General features: G+C 28.0%; 2 protein-coding genes across 2 annotated transcripts in view; one reads left to right on the forward strand and one right to left on the reverse strand.

The window, feature by feature from the left end:
* Nucleotides 1-12274, forward strand: part of Scsalpha1 (Succinyl-coenzyme A synthetase alpha subunit 1) — a 34116-nt gene extending 21842 nt beyond the window's left edge. Inside the window, exons 4-7 of the mRNA XM_075366438.1 lie at nucleotides 3484-3588; nucleotides 4680-4859; nucleotides 10477-10611; nucleotides 11551-12274. Coding sequence (XP_075222553.1) covers nucleotides 3484-3588; nucleotides 4680-4859; nucleotides 10477-10611; nucleotides 11551-11631 — 501 coding nt within the window. The 3' untranslated portion in view covers nucleotides 11632-12274. The remainder of the gene's footprint in view (nucleotides 1-3483; nucleotides 3589-4679; nucleotides 4860-10476; nucleotides 10612-11550) is intronic.
* A 1701-nt stretch (nucleotides 12275-13975) lies between these two features.
* Nucleotides 13976-22479, reverse strand: part of Pdcd4 (Programmed cell death 4) — a 45907-nt gene continuing 37403 nt past the window's right edge. Inside the window, exons 7-8 of the mRNA XM_075366439.1 lie at nucleotides 20547-20686; nucleotides 13976-15159 (exon numbers count right to left, since the gene is read on the reverse strand). Coding sequence (XP_075222554.1) covers nucleotides 15096-15159; nucleotides 20547-20686 — 204 coding nt within the window. The 3' untranslated portion in view covers nucleotides 13976-15095. The remainder of the gene's footprint in view (nucleotides 15160-20546; nucleotides 20687-22479) is intronic.

Genomic DNA, 22479 nt, shown 5'->3' on the forward strand with positions numbered 1-22479 from the left:
TGCCAATCATTATAAAAAAACCTTTCTGTACTGTCTATGTTCGCACTGACTAAAATGGTTACTTGCTTTTTTTTGAGTTTTCTTCTGCCTCGTGGATTTCCTTTCAAAGTGTAAGTTCTGTTGAAAGTAAATTTTTTAAACATCCCTTATTCGTCTACATTGAAAACATCATGAGGACTTTTGAAGTCCTCAAACAGCTGAAGTGTTTTGAGCAGTAAAAGGAAATGTAAACTTTTACTGCTCAAAAGTTTACCTTTTACTAATCAAAAATCCTCTTAAACTGCAGATGCTTTTTCTCCACAGATTCATTTGAAAGAAATTCTATTTCTTTCAGTAAATCTTTCAACCCATCCAGCACTGGTCATAAATTTATTGTGTCCTGAACAGTTTAGCAAATTCTTTGGTTCTAGACTGAATAACTGGACCACTTAACATTGTAGTGGCTTCTTACTTCTGTAAACTACTTCATTACACACTTGATCAGTGTGTAATTGGGTGAAAATTAAGGCCCCCTTTATCTTTTATTCTATCTATCAACACTACAATTATCTTCCATAACCTTATTCTTATTTCTTAAGTAGGTGGACAATATCGATAAAGAAATTCCTTATTCTTTTACTACATCAGACTTTCTTCTTCCTCCACTTTCAACTGCTTTATTAATTTCAGATATTTCTTTCAAAGTTTAAGTTTTGTTTTATGATTGGTTGACATGTCAATTAACAGATTGTCAAACAATTAAGAAAAAAATTAATGTTGTAAACAAACAGAAAAAAACAGTGAAACACTACAAAGATAAAAACAGTAAACAAAGATTACAGAACACAGATCTGTCTCGTGCACACTATCAAGCACAAATGTAGTACAGGTGTAGGGTAGAAGGATATTTGTGAATTGCAAAGATATCATTGACAAGAAAGTGATTGATAAAGGAATGCTGTCATTTTAATGATAACTGCAAGAGCTTTTGAGTAAATTAAACATAAAAAAATGGAATAAATGAAAATAAAAACTTATTTATTTTTATTTCAAAATTTTGAATTACAAGGTTAAATTTAACAGGTTTTTTTTTGCAATCTAAGACCATTATGTATTTGTGGAAAACACTTCAACTTTTAAATTGATCAAAACTAAAACAAACTGTTTTACTATCAAGAAAGAGAAGTATTTTACCAGGAATACACAATGTAGAAAAGATGTCATAGTAGTATTATGACTATATAATCAATCCAACACAGTCATAATTAAGTGATAATAGTATTACAGTAATTTGATGGTGGAGACTCACCAATTTTTTTTATATTAATTGATATTTACCTAGCCTAGTAATTGATGTAATAATTACAGTTAATATGTTTGGTTGTAAATGTTATTATGTATTTAACACCTGTTGTTATTGAGGCCATAGCGTAAGTTTCCTTTGAATTGAACTTGCCTAATCTTTTATCTGTAGTCTCTGTTGTCTGGAGGGTGGGCTCTAATTTAACAGCCTTAACCTGAATTTAAATAGTAAAATGCATTACAAAAAAACTCGTAGTTTTTACGAAAATAACAATGGAAAAAACTTATAAATTCGTGGTTCCTATTTAATTGGCAATGAAAAGAAGTTGTTGGTAAAACCCTGATTTTTAACTAGGAAATATTTTTGTTTTAACTATTAACTTATATTCGGTAATGTGTATTTAGGTTATCGACGAATCAATATCAGTTTTGTTTTATTATAGTAAAAGTTACTTTTACAAAGGATTAAAAAATGTATCAAAATAATCGTGGATGCGTTAAGCTCACAGTTCAGTTAGAAAGTTAGGTGGGGCAGTGTGAATGAACGGAGGTTTACAGCTGGCGGAAAGTAGGTCAGGTTCAAATTTGGTGGGGATGCTATATCTCATTCTTGCGTGGATCGATTGGCTGTAATCGAACGCATGCGCTGTAGAATCTATCTATTTTCCGAAAAATTACTTCTTAATTCACAGCTAAGCAAATTTAATTAACAATTTATTAAACAACCTTTTTTGTCATAACATGTGAATTAAAATACTTGCGTAACAACGTTGTAATTTGGCTCTCTTTGGTTATTAATAGTTTAATGCTACACTAAGCAATTAGTGTTAGCATTAATAACACACTAGCTTTTTAATGCTACGCTGGTACATTTTTCGCCCTCTTAAGGAGTGCAACAGAAAATTGAATCAAAACCAATGTACATGGAAAATTCATACATTCTTACAATTTACTACTGCCAGTAATTTTTGGTGAAAATTTTTATGTTAAATTGTATTTTATTTCTCGTGATATACATAGCTCGAAACGTTTTTACTAATATGCACTCCAAGTAAACTGCACATTTTCGCAATCAAGAGGTTGAGGTCCATCCATTTTAAACATAAAATTGTTTCCTTTGTAAATTAAAAAAAAGTTTTATCCTCTTCGGTTGAAATACAATCGGGATATTCAAAAATGATCCTCGACTTTTAAATCGTAAAAAAAACGTATTTTACCGAAAGGAGTGACTATATCTGCTCTGTTTTTTAAATGGAAGAATAAATAGTAAATCTGTAAAAAATGTTTTGCACTGGTTTATACGTGTTTAAAAGTAAATTTTATTTATAGCAGCAAAAACCCTGCCCATTATTTTTCCAAAATAAAGTGTTAATATTAGAATAAGGCCACCTGAAATTAAATATTAAAGCTAGCATTTTTGAAGCCCTAGTTCAAAATGGAAAAACTCTTTAGGTAGGAGAAAAGCTCTTAAGTGGGGTTGAAGCAACTGCAAGGTTTAATTTTTACTGTATATTTTTTTATTTAAGTGCATTCTGAGTGACTAAATGCCAATGTTTTTCATCAGCAGGATTCCCTTTGTAAATAAACAAGTTAGAAAATAGCAGAACTGCTAAGATTTGATTCAGGGTAGAGATTTACTTCCTAGATATCAGTTGGGGGCAACAATTTAGATACTGAGAATTTACTTTTGTCCAAGTGAAACAAAAAAATTATGAAAAGATTTTCCTTGTAATTTATCATTTAGGCAGAACTCGCTTAGGTAAAACTACTTATAAATAGGTAAACCTATTTATTTACATACAAAAAAATGGAACTTTAAAATTTCATATTAAATCATCTCCTATATCTACATAATGAAAAGTTACAATTAGATATGCTAGAGTTATACAAGTAAATTTGTGTTAAAATCTTTTAAAAAGATTAAGTAGTGATAAAAATCATTCAATCTTTTAAGTGAATAACAATGCACAAATAATTTATTAACAAACTTTTAGCATGGTTTTAAGAAAAAATTGTTAGCTGATACAGCCATTTCATAGTTAGAAAATATTTTAAATAAGTGGGTAATAGATTCCATTTACAATTTTTTGTGATCTTAGTAAAGTGTTTAGTTTAGTTCTGCATTTCTTACTAATGAAAAAATTTAGTATCAGAGGAAGGAATATATGTTATTGAAGTTTTTTAATACACTTTTTTTTTCAGTGTAAAATTGGTATTATGCCTGGTCATGTTCATCAGAGAGGTAAAATTGGTATTGTGTCAAGATCTGGTACATTAACATATGAAGCTGTTCATCAAACAACCCAGGTAAAACACATGTTTGTAGATTATTAGCAGAAACACAATTATACAAGTCATTTTTTGAAAATTCAACTCTCTGCTAATTAAAATCTAATATTAAATGAAACTTAATTTACCGAAACACAGTAAACAGATACGTTAAACTTTCAAATTAATATCAAAAATCGATTTTCACAGGATCGTGAATCTTCAGTTATATAATTACATTAAAATCAATTGTTTTTTAAAAAATCTTAGAATTTGGAAATTGTTATAGTTTTATAATTTTTCCCAGTGTTGGTTGATTTCAGTACTGAGCAGTGGGGTTGCATGTCTGTCCATAACAGAATTCAGGATTATAAAACTGTAATTTTTGGTAATTTCTAATTTTTTGAAAAAACAATTGATTTTAATGTAATTACAGAATTATAGATTTGGAATCCTACAAAAATCAATTATTGGTATTAATTAGTAAGTTTAACTTTGTTTACGTAAGTTTTTGGTGGTTTAATATTCATGTAATATAAAATATATGTAATTAATCTTTTTTTTGTATAAATTAGTGAATCTATGAGATTTAGTATTTCAATGAAGTAAAGAGTAAGTTTTATAAATTTTTTTATATTTGTTTCATATCTTTTATTAAATTTATACTATAGACTAATTAGCCATCTATATTTAGTTCATTATAATTAATTTCAGTGGATGTAGCATTTTCTTATTTAAAGTGATGTAGCTGTTTTTGTGTTAACTATTTTTATTTTTAACAGATATTAGATATGATGCAATCTTTGTTAGTGTGTTAAACCTTCTATTGTTTTTTCCATTTTTAGTAGTAAGCGAAACTTTTATTCTTTTTTATTATTTGCTTCTTCCATTGTAGTAGTGAATAAAACTTTTTTGGCAGGATTTCATGTACTGTAACAAAATAATGGTAAATAATAAATTATTTAGTGAACAAAAATTATTTTAACCAATTAAAATAATGAGTAAGTTCCATATATAAAACTTATTACAGTAGAAATTTAATTTTATTTTGAGTTTCCAAAGTGTACTACTATATTAATATCAGGCTATTATTTTTATTGAGTATTATTTTAACTAAAATATTGTTTTAGGTTGGCTTAGGTCAAACTTTATGTATTGGAATTGGAGGTGACCCTTTTAATGGTACAGATTTCATTGATTGTTTGGAAGTTTTTCTAAAAGATGAAGAAACAAAAGGCATTATTCTTATTGGTGAAATAGGAGGTGTAGCTGAAGAGAATGCTTCTGAATATTTGTTAGAGCATAATTCTGTAAGTTGATAAAATTATTAGAATGTTGCCATTTTTATTTTATGAATATTAGATTAATATTATAATATAATATATATTATATTAGATTAATTGATAATGTCTATTTATTCATTCTTGTTTTATAAAAAAAAAAAAAAAACATTCTTTAATCAGTTCTGGCCTGACTATCACAATCTCTAGCACTCTTGAGAATGAGAACCATTGATAGGTTTTTTAAATATTTTTATTATGAGGGTGAATCAAATATAAATGGTAATTCTTTTTTATAATTTTATTGCCTTATAATATGCACAATTCACACCTGTCTCCTGCACGATCTACACACTTTTGCCAACAATTTGAAAGCTTGAATATTTCTTGTACATAAAAAGTTTGAGGAAGAGTTGTCAACAAATTGTGCACGCGTTCCACAATGTCTAAACAGTCATAGGTGACAAATCTGTACTGACAACAGACAAGTTAAATGGCCTTCACTGGGCAGCCCTCATCCTTCCTTCACCACTCCTGCTCCTTACTAGCCATGGCATTTTTTACTCGATCACCAAGAAGCACATCATCACATGTGATGCGCCTCAAAAAATCATCCCCCTTTTTGCCCAAATTGATTCAGAAGTCTCTTGCAGATCTCCAATCTGACCTGTTATTGGTCAACAACCTCGGAACCCATATCGAGCACTAATTTTTCTGAGGCCCAAATGATCAGATAGTGGATTGAGCACTTCCATAGCTGATAGTCACATACAGTATACTATCAGTGATAGTATATTTTTATACAGTGAACTGATGATCACTTTTGATAAGCTCTTGAATGGCATGATGTTGTCAGTTTGTGAGACTTGACCTTGGGCATCAATATGACTTTTGTTAAAATATCCAGGTTTAACGCCTTCATTAGTTAAAAAGTAATGAACTAACAGATGACGGAATCTCTTGGCCACTCATGGTTGTTCTGATGACAGAACAGAGTGGAGGAGCTAACCAGGCTGGTTCCCCCTCTCTAACACACTGAAGATTAACCCCCCCCACTCAGCCCAGAACTGCTTGCTGTGTAGAATAGCAAAATTGCTATTAAAATTTGAATTCGCCTTTATATATCAAATTTTTTTAAGATTCTAAAATAAGAAATTTATTTTAATAATCTACCAAAAACAAATTTATAATTAATATTAATTTATTAAAAAATTATTTATTTTTATATTATAATAAAAAAGTTAAATTAAAAATATTTATCTAATTTATTTTTATAATTAAGAATAGAACTGCAATTAACAATTTTTATGAAGGAATTGTTGTGCCCAAGCTAAGATAATCTGGTCACTGTTTTTTAATATTTATTTCTGGTTTTGTATTTAACTTTCTTAACAACTTTACTTTTTATTCTCACCAATGTATTGCCCTTAACTACTTTTTAATTGTGCTGTTTTTCACAGATATGCTTTATGGTATCAAAATATTTTTTCCTGTAAGTTCGTAAAATAGGTTTTTTTAAATGAATTTCATTTTGAAATTCACTGTTTGATTTATTGAAATAAAAGTTTGCCTCTGACAATGTGAATTGATTAGTCTATGTATATAAAAATGTTTAATCTGTATAAGTTTGTAAAAAAAATTGAAGAAAATAGCATTATTTGAATAGAAAAAAAAATTATAACTGTAGTGAAAAATATGTAGTTTGTCGGTTGGCAGATACTGATCATCAGTATATACTAGCTTTTTACTGTAAACCTATGTTATTAACTCTTTTTGTGTTATTAGTCGCAAATTTTTTTATTCATAGCGATAATATGTACTGATGTAGGTTGTTTTAAATGGGGTTTTCTTATAGTGTTAGTTTGTAACTGTTAATTTATTGAACATTGTGTAAATCTAAAATTATCAAAAACATTCAATTTTTTATTATGACAAAATTGTATTGAATGAAAATTTAACTGAAAAATTTAAGAAAAATACAGTTGAAAGTATTTTTATAAATGGTATTTATTTTAACATAAAGAAATTGTTAATAAAAAAATCTAAGATTTAGTTAATAACTTATACAATATATAAAGACATTAGAAATGAAATTTGTATAAAAAAATTGTTTTATTATTGGTTGGTTACTATCAATTCTGTTAGCTTCTAATTACCAATTACCTTAGTCTAGGAATCATTGGATGTAACAAGTTACATGTATACCTATTACATGATGATGGTATACAGTTGTCGATGATCCCTGAATGAAGAAAAAAGTTGCACTAGAGATGTTTGGAGGCTTATCCCACAAATCAGACCAAAAATGTTTTATGTTACTAAGAATATAATATGGAGAGGCTTTCATGAAAGTAGATAGTTCCCATTATATCAATGTGTTATGATTTTAATCAATGGATGATTCAAAAAGGACTTCACAATTTTAAAAGCACATTAAAGTTTTCAAAGATTTGGTTGAGGTCTCATTTCGTAGAACACATCAAGTTTGTCACCCAACATTCACTTGGTTCAATATGGCTTCCATTTATAAAGCAATCCCATCTGAAGTAGATTTCATACCTCTGCAGCTGCGGCATGAATTCAAAATCTTAACAAGATCAGCAGACAAATGTGGTACATAAACTTTATCTTTAATGAAACCCCACAAGAAAAAATCTACTGGCATCAAATCTGGGGAGCAAGGTGGCCATGTAATTGGACCTACATGACCAATCCACTGACCTGGGCATCAGGTATCAAATCTCTAAACTTCTAGGCCAGTAGTGAGGTGGTGCCCTCCATCTTGCTCGATAGTAATGACCATCTTGGTCATCATTATCTAACTGAGGAATTAGTTAATTTTTTAACATATCCAGATAAATGTTACCATTTACAGTTGCCTCCTGGAAGAACAGGTCATAACAATCTTACTTTGCTGAGAGCACAGAAATCATTAACTGTAAGGCTATCACAAAACTACAAAGTTTCTTGAGGGATTTTGCTACCCCATATTTGGCAGTTATGAGTGTTTACCTTGCCACCGATGTGATATATTGATTAGTCACTAAAAATGTATTATTGTCTGCAATTCTGTCCATCAATTCCACATAAAACTGCAGCTGAGCAACTTCGTTCTCATCTGTAATGTGTTGTTACCCATGGTTAGTTTGTATGGCTCTAAGTGCTACGTAATACACGCCAAACAAGCCATTTGTGGAATGCCAGTCTCACGTGATGCATATAAAGTTGATTTCTTCAGACTATGTACAACGCTTTCCCCAAGTTGTTTTGCAGAAGCTTCAGGGATGCATGGGTGTCCTGGTGATTTTGTATGTTTTATAGAACAACAACCTGTCTAAACAAAAGTTTGATGGCAAGAGTAAATTGTATGCCTACTAGGAGGCTCCCTACCAATACTCTCTGTGAAAATTAACTATAAATTGTGACACCAAAACACAGCGAGCCCATTTTGCACCAATAAATGTATCGATTTTTAACAACATTGGTGACCAGATTTTGGTACTATATGAAATGAGACTTCAAATGAATCTGTAAGTTAATCTAAATAAATTTTTAAATGCTTTGAAAGTTATAAAGTTCTTTTGAGTTGCCTGGTAAAATCGCCAGTTAATTGAATAAAACCCATCCACTACCATGTTTCACTTAAGACTTCAGTTAGTGGGTTAAACATCTGCTTTCAATGCCTTTGTCATTTGTGATAATGTATATGCTTTTGCTGAGTATTGTTAATGAGTTTAACTTTTCTAATTAATGCATTTCTTTCATTATTACACTTCAATACAGTTAGTTATGTAACCCTTAAAAAACTAATATTATACTAAGTGAATTATTTTACTATAATGACAAAGAATATTTTTTGTATGTTAATATATGTAACTGTTTATATTTAACGTAAGAATTTGCGTTATTTGAATCTTATTCTATGTAAAACAATTTGTTCTGTAATTGTTATTTTTTTTGTTAACAGATATCTTATCTTTTGTTTATATTATTTGTCTTGAGAGCACTGGAATAAGTTTTTTTCAGCATTATTTACAATTTAAATATTTTTTTGTTAATTTTTTTTTTAATGTCTTTACGGCACAACTTTGGTCAATGTTGAGTAAGTGGTTTATGAAGCTATAGTAGTTTTAAAAATTAAAAAAAAAAATACTTTGATTATAAAACACTAACAACAATACTATCAAATTATTGTATAAAGCTAATACAATTTATTAAATTAAGAAAATAAATGAATAATGTAAACAAAAGATAAGATAATCTGTTTATTTTCTTAATTTAATAAATTGTATTGGCTTTACACAATAATTTGCTAGTATTTTTTTAAGACATATATTTAAATTAATGTAAATAATGTGAAAAAACTATTTTATTCCAATGCTTCAAAGACAAAAAATTTTATCAAACAGACATTTGTACATATATATATATATATATATATATATATAACTCTGAACTTCAAACTTTGTAAATAGGTACTAGCGCCTTCAGGGGAAAGAATGTTATAAATTTTTGTATATATTGGAAAAAAGGGTATGGGGGTGTTTTAGACAAAGTAAAATATTTTCTTTACTGGGCACTTAGCAAAAACAAAATTTTCTTACAGAAATGAAGCTTTTTTTATCAAGATCACAAATTACCAAAACTTTTTATTTAATATTCACACCCCCTTAAAAAATGACAATATTTTTATTTTTTGGGTTATTACACAAAAAAATAAATACCTGATGTACATCACAGTACTAATGCTAGGATTTAAGTATGCATTCTTAATATTAACAGTACTCATAATCTACAATTAATTTATTATTATATGTGTGTAATTTCATTTTTAATATTTTAATGATTATTAATGGATAAAACTGTAAATTGTGATAACTATTGTCTAATTATGTATTTTTTTGTAGTTGTGCAATTTAAAAATAGCTTTTTAGTTAAGACTATAATATATTTTAAGACTAAAATCTACATATTTTTGAGTAATATTGTGTGAAATCAATAAACTAAATAAGTAAAATATCTAAAACCACTTAATACATTTGATTTGGTAGAAGGGTTAAGTCATGAAGAATTCCCTTTGTGAACTGAACATTAATAAATTGATGTATACTTGCTGTTCCAAAAGTAGCTAGTGCTCTCAGCTGTTTGAATTTGGTCTGATAAGCAAGTTGCCAAAAACTGAAGTAAAACTGTGAATTATAAGGATAGAAATTTTATTCTGTGATAGAAATTATTTTCCTACATTGTGAAGTATGTCAAAAGAAGTGCCAGTTAGCTGTAATTAGCAGATTAGGAGGAACGTGTTGATAATCTTCTCTAGTGTGACCATTGATTTCTAAGAAGTTTTTATTCTGAAGAAAAAGGTTGAATTTAAAACTCATGGCTTATTATTTTGATAAATAGTAAAATATGAGGAGATAAAAACAAGAAATTCCTTTACAACCTTATTTTGGCTGCTCTTACAATTTTTCATATTTTATAAGTGCATAATAAATACAGTAAGAAAAACTGAATGCAGTTAATGTTTAGATGGAAAACTTAGCATTATAAATTTTTTTTTTCATGTTAAATTTTATTGTAAATTAAGTTTGTTTAATTTAGTCGTCTTTTAATAGATTGATAATAATATTGTTTCTATACATTACAGGGTCCTAAGTCAAAACCTGTTGTGTCATTTATTGCTGGTCTAACTGCACCACCAGGTCGTAGAATGGGCCATGCTGGTGCTATTATTTCTGGAGGTAAAGGAGGTGCTCAAGACAAGATCAATTCTTTGCAAAAGGTATTTTTTTCATTTTCAAGGTATTTTACAAATTATCCAATATCTTTTTAGTTGATATTATGCTTATACATCAGTCCTCTTATAAGTTTCTAAAGTTGTAAAGAATTTTCTTAACATACTTAATGTATTAAATGTTAGTAGAATCCATCTGAAGACTAACTACAATCTATTTAGTTCAGCTTTATATGTTAAATGTGATTATTGCTTCAATTGTTAAATATTTTATACTTTTAGGAGGGTATATTTTTAGTGCAGTGGAACTTTCTATTGTAGAATTACTAGGTTTTTTAAGCATTTTTCTCTATTTTTATTTTACACAACATAAATTCTTATGGGTCCGTTAACTAAGCTGTTAAACACAACAAAATCTGCATGCTGTTAGTGGTAGGAACCAGTTTTTTTAAGAAGGCTGCAATTATTTGGTTTTTAATTTTTCTTACACCTTTTAATTTTCAGGATCACATCCTTTTGTAAGTGTAAAAATACTTTATCTCTTACATAATTATCTTACTAACTTAGAAGTTAGGTAATAATATTAACAGTAGTATTTTATTTTTAAATGGGTTATATTCTTGAATTTTGAGTTGGTTTGCATGTATTCTCACAACATTGAAATATGAATCCTACTCCTCCTATACCTAGCTCTGGAATAATTTTGAGCAAAATTTTTTTGGTCTAGTGTCTTAACTGCTATAGCCCACTAATTTGCTAATAGCTTTAGAAACATTTACAATCTGATTTCATGATCCACTGGACAAGAAACTTTCTGGAATGAGACATAATGATCAGTGATTTGAAATCAAGGCTGTACTGAAAAACTGCTTATTGTGGCTGTTTTTCACAAATAACTTAAAAAAAGTTAATTAAAAAAAATTAAGCTAATTATAACATTTGTTATACTGAAAAGAAATTAATTAATCTATAACAAATTTGTTCCAGGCTGGTGTAATTGTTACAAGAAGTCCTGCACAGATGGGCAATGAACTCTTGAAAGAAATGAAGCGAAGAGGACTAGCTTAGATGCAATTAAATTATTTAAATTATATTTTATACAATAAGATGAAAAATGCAAAGGGATAGTCAACTATATTAATTATATTATCTAATGCTGCTACTTTCTTCCCCATTACCATTAAAAAAACACGATTTGTCTATTATTTATTCCCCTTCATCAATCTTTTTCTTCATGTAAGAAAAAGTATATATAAAAAAATAACCAGAGTTCTCTACATTTAAAAATTGCATTGTTAGTAACTGCACATATTTGGCTTATTGTAATTTTAAATGTTTACTAAACCTAGCTGTGTTCATTTGACTGAATCTTACAGTAACTGTTTCATAATTTTGTTTTATAGAACTTTTATTGTTAAAAATATATTTTATTTGTTTATACCGAGAAAAAATTATAAATTTTTCTCAATGTTATAACAAGAAAATGTTATCAATGCTGATGTAACTTCAGCAGTATTTATCTATTTTCAGCTCTATTGTTATATCATCTACTGAATTATGAATTTAAAAATTTCACTTTTATTTATTTAATCATGTACTGATTAATATTAAAGAAAATTAAATGATTATTTACCGAAACAAGTATTTTTTTTCTTTATTATTAATGTATTATTATTATTTTACAGTTTATAGCTATATTATTGTTGGAGAAATAAATTTTAAAAGTGGTTAAAGACGTGTTTGATTTTAAAATCATACAACAATAAATTTCCTTTTCCTTGGAGTGGCCAGGTTCACACTGTAATTTATTATAAATTTATTACACTGTCATTATTTTAGCACATAAATGAAAATGTTCTTTCTTTATTGAAATGAATAATTAATTCTATGCACATGATACATTTGGGTAAGGTGGTAATAATATAAGCAGTTCTCATATTTCAGATTTACTTTTAAATCTGATTGTTTGATAATTTGTCAAATTAAGAAACAATTAAAATTTTAATTTATCTATTTTCTTCTGCCTGTACATAATTTTGTTGTCATCTATACATGAAAACTAAAAGGTAGTAACAATTTGTTTTAATGTAACATTTATTATTTTTTTCTTAAGTAGCCATATAATGCTCCTCTTTAATGAAAGCAGGGATTATATAAGAAATGCATATGCATTTGTCCGGTCTCTGCAATAGTTTCTATTTTAGTAGCATAGAATCTTAAGATGATTTTTCAATCAGATATTTTCACTGCATTTTCAAATTGTCTCCCACATAAATCAGGTCATTTGGGAGACCCAAATTCAATTAATGACTGGGTATGTTTGTGATATGAGGGCAATGTTCAGTTTAAGTAGCCAATCATTTTTCAGCATATTCTAATAAGTTGCCAGTAATTTATCAACACAAAATTGTCTAACCAAACATGAAAATCTTGTGTGTAAAAATTTATGTATTTTAGTAGAGTTGATAAATTTTGCAGTTTGGTAAAATATAAATGGATTACACTTTGCATCATCATTAAAGGGCATTCTACAATCAATCACTTACCAATTTCTTCATTAATCTCCTTGTACTTAACGGATAAGAAGAGTTAGCAGGAACCTTGAACAGTCATAAAAAGTTTTGATAACTTTTTTCAATAATGAACATCATTGAGTAAGCTTTTTCCTGCTATCTAATTTCTGTTTATCACACTGTCTTCAGAAACATCACCCTACAGATGGTGGCAAGCCTCATCAAACATATTGAAGAAATACAATCAAAATACATGTTTTATTGCTGTTGTAATCACTGCTGAATGTACAGCTCATTCAGCAGTGTAACTGTAAATAGCTTGGGAAGGGTTATCTTTAAAATTTTATTGTTAAAAAAACACTGGGTGTATAATTTCTACCATGCTGTTGATCTATTTCACGCAAAACATATTTTGAACTACATGTCTTACATGCCATATCAAATATAAGAAAACAACACACATAAAGCTATTATTATAAACATGAAATAAAATACCTTAGAATTTGATGAAAACCCTTTACTAGCAATGTTTACCATAATGGGAATAATAATAAACTAGATTCAAAAATAATCGCCAGAATATTATGACACACAGGCAAATTAAAATCTGACAAAAACTTGACAATGGAATATTCTGACAAAAGCCATCTGAATATTCTGTTATAGTACAGTAGGGAGTTAATAATACTCTAGCAGTTCAACTGTGAATATTTTGTCGCCCAAGTATACCAGAATAAAATTTTGTTCCTTTTACATTTTTATATGTATTTTTAAAATGTTATACTTTATTACCATGAAGTTTATGTGCAAGTATATTATTTTTTAACACCTATATGATAACAGTATTATACTTAAAGACAAAATCAAGGAAAAGTCAAAAATTAAAATTACAACACTAGTACATAATAATATAATTATATTATGAAAAAAAATACTACAAGTTGACCAAAAAAGAAAACTAAACAATAAAATTCAAACACACAATTCCCCTCACAAAAAACCAAGCAAGTAATATAAATTACAAATTGATGACAAACTTCCAAAAATTTTATTGTTAAATATTTATGTACATTTACAATGAGTAAAATTCACAATCCAAAAAATCCCTCTTTCGTAAAAAATATTGTTTCATAAAAGTTTTTAAATGCTATGATTTTTTTAAGTTTTAATTACAATAACAATTCATTCATAGGAAAAAATATTTTTCATTATAATATAGCAATTGTGAATGCTGAAATATATTTTAAATAAAACATCAAACTGACGGCTACAAAAAGTAAATCAGTATAACACTAAACCTAGTTGTTAATAAAAAGTCATTTTTACCAAGCTGAAATCAATTAACAATAGCAGTAATAATAAAAATGATAATAAAGTAAGAAAAAATGTTAAGTTGAAATAGAAAAAAACAATAACTTGCTAAGACCCATACCAACGAAATAAAGCAAACTTGAAAAAATGAAAAGCAGTAACACTGATAATAATAATAATTCAAAATCAGAACATAACAGGCCTCCTTTGTATACAAACAATTACTAATAAACATTACTCAATCAATTAACCAACACTTACTTCAACTGATTATTTTTAATCAATAATAAGAAAATTACTTTATTTTTATTATTATTATTATTATTATTATTATTATCATCATCATCATCATCATCATCATCATCTACATTTTAATAGATAACTGCAAAAAAGTGAAAAACTAAAAAAATGTAAATATTTAAACCACACAATACTGTTTTTATTTCTTTTCATTTCTTTATAAATGATCATAAGCTATTTACATTTATTTAACCCAGTAGATTATTTTTATCATCATAATAGTTACTATAACTTTATACTACGTAAATAATGGTGAAAGTTTAGCAAGAAGACTGGGCCGACCAAATAAAGGTATTGTGGTGATAAGTTATACAAAATCTCGACTTAATACATTATAACATCGATATACATTTTTTCTTTTTAACAGTCAAATGCCTGTTTAAATCCTTAATAATCCATAACATCAATTTAAAGGGGCCTGTGGTCTTTAATTAATCCTCCATCTCCTTCAGAAACAAATCTCTTGCGTCCCCTTTAAAAAACAGAAAATACAATGATTAGGTTATGTTTGTAACTGTTACACATGTAAAATCTTTCAGTTAATTGCTATGATCATGGATGATATATAAATGATCAAATTAAGAAAAATGGCAATATTTGCATTAAACCATATTTTTCTAGTTTCTACAAAAAGTGACATAATATTCAGGGGGACAATAATGAACGATCAGATAGGTTTAAAATGATTGAAATTGAATTGTTAAAATAAGTTGAAAAAGAGTGGTAGAATTTTTAATTAAATTCTACCACTCTTTTTCAACTTAAAATAGCACAATTAAAATTGTGCTAATCCAATATATATTCTGTAAGCATAACTTGTACTGTTATGCTCATATTCATGTTTTTCCAATTTTTTTGTGGTTATTTTGATGTTGATAAGGAAAATTTGAGTATAGTAAATTTAAAATCATAAAAATGCCAACTGTAATATTTTAATATGTTTTACTATTATATATTAACAAAATACATACTATGTTAATGAATATTAACATAATAATATATATAAATATTTTCAGTAAAACAGAGTAGTTTTAATAGCTTATTCCTTTAATTTAAAATTATGGAAAGATAAAAACTTAGAACAAACATCTTCCTTAATATGCTCGACAGTAAATATATATTAGTTTATATTTAACAGATAAACCCCAAGTACAGAACAACTGAAATAGGATAACTTACCTTATTTCATAACATAACAGAAGTGCTTTTGTGAATTTGATTCACATCATCAGCTGCATGCATATATATATATATATATATATATATATTACAAAACCACCAAAAACTTTTGTTTCAACTACATTTATTTTAATAAATTAAAATTAACCAAGTCAAAATTAAAACAAAGTTAAAAATAAATAATTAAAGTTAAGACATTTAATACTTAAGACAAAAAGTTAAACAAAGCAAAATCATATGCAAGCCATTTCGCAGATTTTTACTTTACTAACCATATCGAAGCATCAATTACTCAACAGATAGTGGTACTATTTACTGCAACCTCATATTCTGCCTGAAAATTGATCATATTAAACTTATTCTTATGTTTATATATATATATATATATATATATATATATATATATATATAAATAATTTAAAATGTCATAACCTTTATTATTTCTATCCATATAGCATTTTTTAATTTCTATTTTTAAGTTTGTCTGAATATCTGATGATATTGTGTTTATTTTAAATCATATGAACTGATACATTAAAAAAACCCAGTTCACCTTTTTCATAACTTCTAAAGTGTTTCATGAATCTGGTTTAAAAGGATCTAGTGGTCTTACCAATATAAATATGGTCACAATCATTACATACGATGATTTTATAAATACCACTCATAAAATGATAAATATAAAATCGTATGTAATGATTGTGATCATATTTATATTTGTAAGACCACTAGATCTTTTAAAACCAGATTCATGGAACATTTTAGAAGTTATAAAAAAGGTAAACGGGTTTTACGAATGTATCAGATCATCTGACTAAAAATAAACACACAATATCAGATATTCAAACAAACTTAAAAATACTAAAAATTAAAAACTGCAATATGGGTAGGAATAATAAGAGGTTTGATATTTTAGAAAGGTATTATATATATATATATATAAACATCAAGAATAAATTTAATAAGATCAACCTTCAAACAGAATACGAGGATGACAGTATTATAAAGGCTGCATTAGATAGTACCACTATCCATAATAATGTTGACTAATTTATCCTTCAATATGGTTAGTAAAGTAAAATCAGTGAAATGGTTAGCATATGATTTTGCTTTGCTTAAGTTTTTGTTTTAAATTTTTTAACTTTTAATTATTTAATTTTTATCTTTGTTTTAATTACATTTTAATTTTGTCTTGGTTAGTTTTAATTAAATTTTCTTTCTAGTTTGAAACAATTTTTTGCAAGTTTTTGGTGGTTTTGTAATATATATAAAATGCATGCAGCTGATGATGCAAATCAAATTCACGAAAAACGCTTTGTTATTATGTAATGAAATAAGGTAAGTCATCCTATTTCAATTGTTGTACTTGGGTTGATCTATTAAATATAAATTAATTTGTAATGGTGCAGAGTGTATGGTTATTAAAGTAATGTACATATTCTAGTCAGGGCTTGCTTTGCTTGCACAACCATCTAACCAGACATGGACCCAGATGTGTTCATTATCCTCATGGTTGTGAGAATATTAAATATTTCAGATATTCATTAAAGAAAAAATAATTTTTACTTATATTTTACTAAATTACATTACTGTTGCCACGGTGATAGAATATAATGAAATAAAAGGATTCATATTCTTTGTTTCTTTAATGAATATCTTAACCTCCAAAGAGGCTAGGACTTTGATCTATGACTTAAAAATCTTCCCTAGGATAACATGAATCTATCTTGAAAAAAAAATGTATATATATATATATATATATATATATATATATATATTAAATATAGTAAAACCTTTAAACATCTTCAAATCAATATTAGAGGGAGTTGTGAACACAGTAAGTAATGGAACTCCATTGGAGAATGGAAGTTTTGTGAAATAAACTGGAGTAACAAAGGGTAGGGTACTCTCACTTTTGTCACATCACAATCATTGATACAGATGAGATCCATAATATGAAGAAAAAATAGAAACCCAAGAAAAGAGAGCAAGGTTATAAAAGGATTCATATTCTTTGTTTCTTTAATGAATATCTTAACCTCCAAAGAGGCTAGGACTTTGATCTATGACTTAAAAATCTTCCCTAGGATAACATGAATCTATCTTGAAAAAAAAATGTATATATATATATATATATATATATTAAATATAGTAAAACCTTTAAACATCTTCAAATCAATATTAGAGGGAGTTGTGAACACAGTAAGTAATGGAACTCCATTGGAGAATGGAAGTTTTGTGAAATAAACTGGAGTAACAAAGGGTAGGGTACTCTCACTTTTGTCACATCACAATCATTGATACAGATGAGATCCATAATATGAAGAAAAAATAGAAACCCAAGAAAAGAGAGCAAGGTTATTTGTTGACAATGTTTTTTTTTTTTTTTAAGAAGAGAAGGATATAATTTAAAATCACCTACTACCTGCTAGGCAGAAGATAGAAAAAGTGAGGAGATGCACATATGTATAGAGACAAATATAACGCTGGAACATAAATTATAAAAAAATAGGAGGGTATATCTACAAATAAATGATTATACCAAATTTTTAATAGTATCAAAGATAATATATATATATATATTTTATCAGAATTAGAATTTTAATATATGATCAAGATGTACCAGTGAATATAACCTTACGATTTTCAAGATATTTTGCATTATAACACATGGTTTAAAGTCCTTAGAAACTATAAGAAAATAAAGTGATTTGGAAGAGATTGTTTCTAATCTAGAAGAAACTTCTGATCTACATGGAATAGGAAGAAGACATGTGAAAGTGGTAGAAGGAAGGTTTTGATGAATGGTAATAAGAATTAAATGGAGGTGTATGATATGTAACCTGACTCGACAACCGCTGGATGACAGGATGGTGACGAGAAGGATTGTAAAAGAATAAATATCTACAGTTTAATCAAAATATAAGTAAAAATTAACAAATTACAGAAATGCATTTAAAATAGAATATTAAATTATCAAATGCATTTATCACATTAGGGGCAAAGATTCTGATAGAAATAATCCAGTTTTATATCACCACTGAATATCTTGATTAGGAAAGATTTACTTTAATTTTATTTTAACGTAAAAAATTATTAACAAAGTTGTTTTGAAGTGAAATTCATTTTTTTTTAATAATAAGAGAATATCCATCTTCCTATTAATTTTTGTAATTATGTCAACATCACTGGCCATCAACATCATCAGCAAACAATTACATATAAGCTGTAATTTTTTAAAGTGTTCAAAGCCAACCATTCAATGATTTAACGGTTTTTTTTTGTCAAACATTCTTGCCATCTGCAAAACTTGAACTTCAATAACTGGTCCTGAAATAGGCTTTTGCTCATGAAAATACAAATAACTCATAAATAAATAAATTTTATAATGAGATATCATTAGTTTATTTTCCCCAATTAACTATTTATAATCATTCAGAGTTTACTTTTATTGTGTAATATATTACTTGTTTTACTGCATTAATATTTTTAAAATGTTTAATAAGAAATATGCTGATCGTGGCAGAGTGACAATGTCTTGGTCTTTCATCTGAGGTCCTGGATTGGAATCTTAACATTTTTTATACGCAACAAATGTCATTTTCATATACCCATTACAAGTTTATTTGTAAGCTTGTGTGGTAAATTAATTCATCAGTAAAAGAAAATTGATTTATAATTAATTGTCTTCTAAAAATTATCTTTTTTCACTTAAGCTGTGTTTTATACATATTTATGGATATTTAACAACAAATGAAAAAACCAGAATAACATTTAAACACAAAATATTACTAAAATAATAAAGTTAAATCCTCTTTTAAAGAGAATTGTTAAAAAATATATCAACATAACATGAAAAGAGACAAGGACAAGATATCCTGTCTTTTTTGAATCCATTAGTACATTTGAAATACTCGGGTACAAAATTATCTTTACAGGCTTGGTCTCATTTTGAAATTAATGTTTTATTCTGTATAATTCAATGTTTGTGTCATACAAGTGGAGGAGTGGGTCATGTAGCAAACAGACCAAAAATAAAATAGTGCTGAATTTAAGGAAAAAGATAAAGAAAACCTTCTTTTTTTAATTTTCCGTCATGGTTGATTTTATCTTTTGTTTTCATATAATTCATGAGAAAATTTAATATTTACTTTGATATTGAACATTTTTTTAATGGAGCTGTGTACTGCATCTGCAGTTTTATTTTTTTTTCATGGCTTATTAATTTAAAAATTATCAATATCACATCAAATCTAACTTTTTAAATAAAGTAATGTTTCCAACAAAAAAGAAAAAACCAGGAGGATAATGAACTGTGTTGGATTTCTTAATATAGTAATGTACAAAAAGAACAAGCTGCAACTCAGTAAGATGTTTTCTTTTATTAGCCAAAGATGGTAACATTAATCTAAGGCTTACATTTTTCATCATATAGTAGTAATTTTACAAAGATGCAAACAAACTTGAAGACTAATGCCATCTATTTAGAATAATTGATACAACAAATAAAATGTAAAAATAAAATCAAGTAAGCAATTCAGGAATACAAAAATATAGCAGTTTTTTCCCCCAAATGTCACGTCATACTGCAAAATGGAATACAAATATTGGTAAATAATGAATGACATAATATTTCAAATCAATACGAAACAAGTACACCTAAAATAAAGAGATTCTCACCTCGTCGGCATACGTCTGGTAACTGCTTCAGTCAGGAAACCTGCTTTCTGACACTGTTCAACAAAACGTTCCAAAACAGTACCTGCTAATGGTACATCAATAATTATGTCAGGCAAATCGTCAAACACACGAATAAAACCCTGGAATATAAAAATGTTTATACAAACAAAATTACTAGAATTAAAACTCCCAAATAAGTAATATTTTAAATTTAAAGCGTATGTTTTATTTAAATGGTTCAATTTTAAATATATATATATATTTATTGTGAATAAAACTATATCAATATAAAACTATATAAAGCAGTCCTAACACTAAATCAACTCTTTCTGGGATGAGGTAGTCTCCTATTTTAATATTATCTTGTAACCACCATCTACATTTGACGTAAAAAAAATTACTCTAATTTTTTGTTTCGTTTTACACAATATCTATACAAGACTGAAAATATACTTTATTTATTTTTGTAACTACCAAGATTGTTTTAAAAATTAAATTCACTCACTACTGACACTCTTACTTTATCTCCATACAGTCATATATATAAACTTCGTAATTTTAAACTAAAGAAAAAGTACTGTAAAGAATTCTTGAAAATACTTTGTACTGCTTATTCATAGTAGCTTATTCATATAAATCATTATTCACGTAATTGAGTGAACCTGTAGAATGATTAGATTCTATAATTATAGTACAAGGGTGAATCAAATTTAAATGGTAGTTTTGCTATTCTACGCAGCAAGCAGTTCCGAGCTGGATGGTTGAGTGGGGGGTTAATGTTCGGTGTATTAGAAAGGGGAACCAGCTTGGTTAGCTCCTCCACTCTGTTCTGTTGTCAATACAGCCATGAGTGAGCAAGAGGTTTCATAGTCTGTTGCACAATGTATAATCATAGTTTGTTAACTAATGAAGGCAGTCGTTATACCTGGACATTTTAACTCGTTTAAAGGTACAATTTGGGGACACTACACTGTCCCAGAACCAAGTGAATACATAGGCTAGACAATTTAAGGGTGAGAAAGATGGAAAACGAAAGTCATTATTGATGCTCAAGGTCAAGTCTCAAAGCTTACTATATCCATGCCATTCGAGAGCTTATTGAAGGTGATTGCCAGTTCACTGTTGAAGAAATCGCATAGTGGTATCAGCTATAGAAAAATTAGTGCTTGATGGGTTTCGAGTTAACCGAAAATCAAAAAAAGGTCAGGATGGAGATCAGTGATCAATTTCAACAAGGGGACAATTTTTTGAGGCACATCATCACATGTGATGAGACATGGGTCCATCATTACACTCCAGAGTCAAAAATGATGTGCAAGGAGTGGCAAAGGAAGGATGAGGGTGCCCAGTGAAGGCTAAAACCTGTCTGCCAGCCAGAAAAGTCCTTGCAATAATTTTTTTTTTTTGACTCAAAAGGAGTTTTTCATTGATTTTCTCCAAAATCAATGAATGATGAATGCGGCTAACTATTTCCAGCTGCTACAGTCAATAAAAGCCACCTACTGAAACAAAAGATGGGGTATGCTATCAAAGATGCCATCCTTCTCCATGAAAATGCCAGGCCACAACCCATGATTTTGACAAGGGATAAATAAAAAAAAATGCACTGGGAAACCCTCAACCATCCCTCCGCCTGCCTTACAGTCCATGTCCCCCACTGACTATTTTTTGTTTGCGCTCTTAAAAGAATTGCTTGGAGGGGAACAATCTAAAAACAATGAAGATTTCGAGGGACGTGTGCACAATTGGTTGACCACTCATCCTCAAACGTTTTATGAATAAGGAATATTCAAGCTTCAAATTGTTGGCAAACATGTGCTGATTGTGCAGGAGACTATATAGAGAAATGATGAAGGTATGAATTGTGTATATTATTAATCAATAAATTTGTAAAAAAAAAAAGATCGCTTATATTTGACTCACCCCGTGTAGT

The sequence above is a fragment of the Lycorma delicatula genome, chromosome 5 (genome assembly GCF_047948215.1).
Source record: "Lycorma delicatula isolate Av1 chromosome 5, ASM4794821v1, whole genome shotgun sequence".
NCBI lineage: Eukaryota > Metazoa > Arthropoda > Insecta > Hemiptera > Fulgoridae > Lycorma > Lycorma delicatula.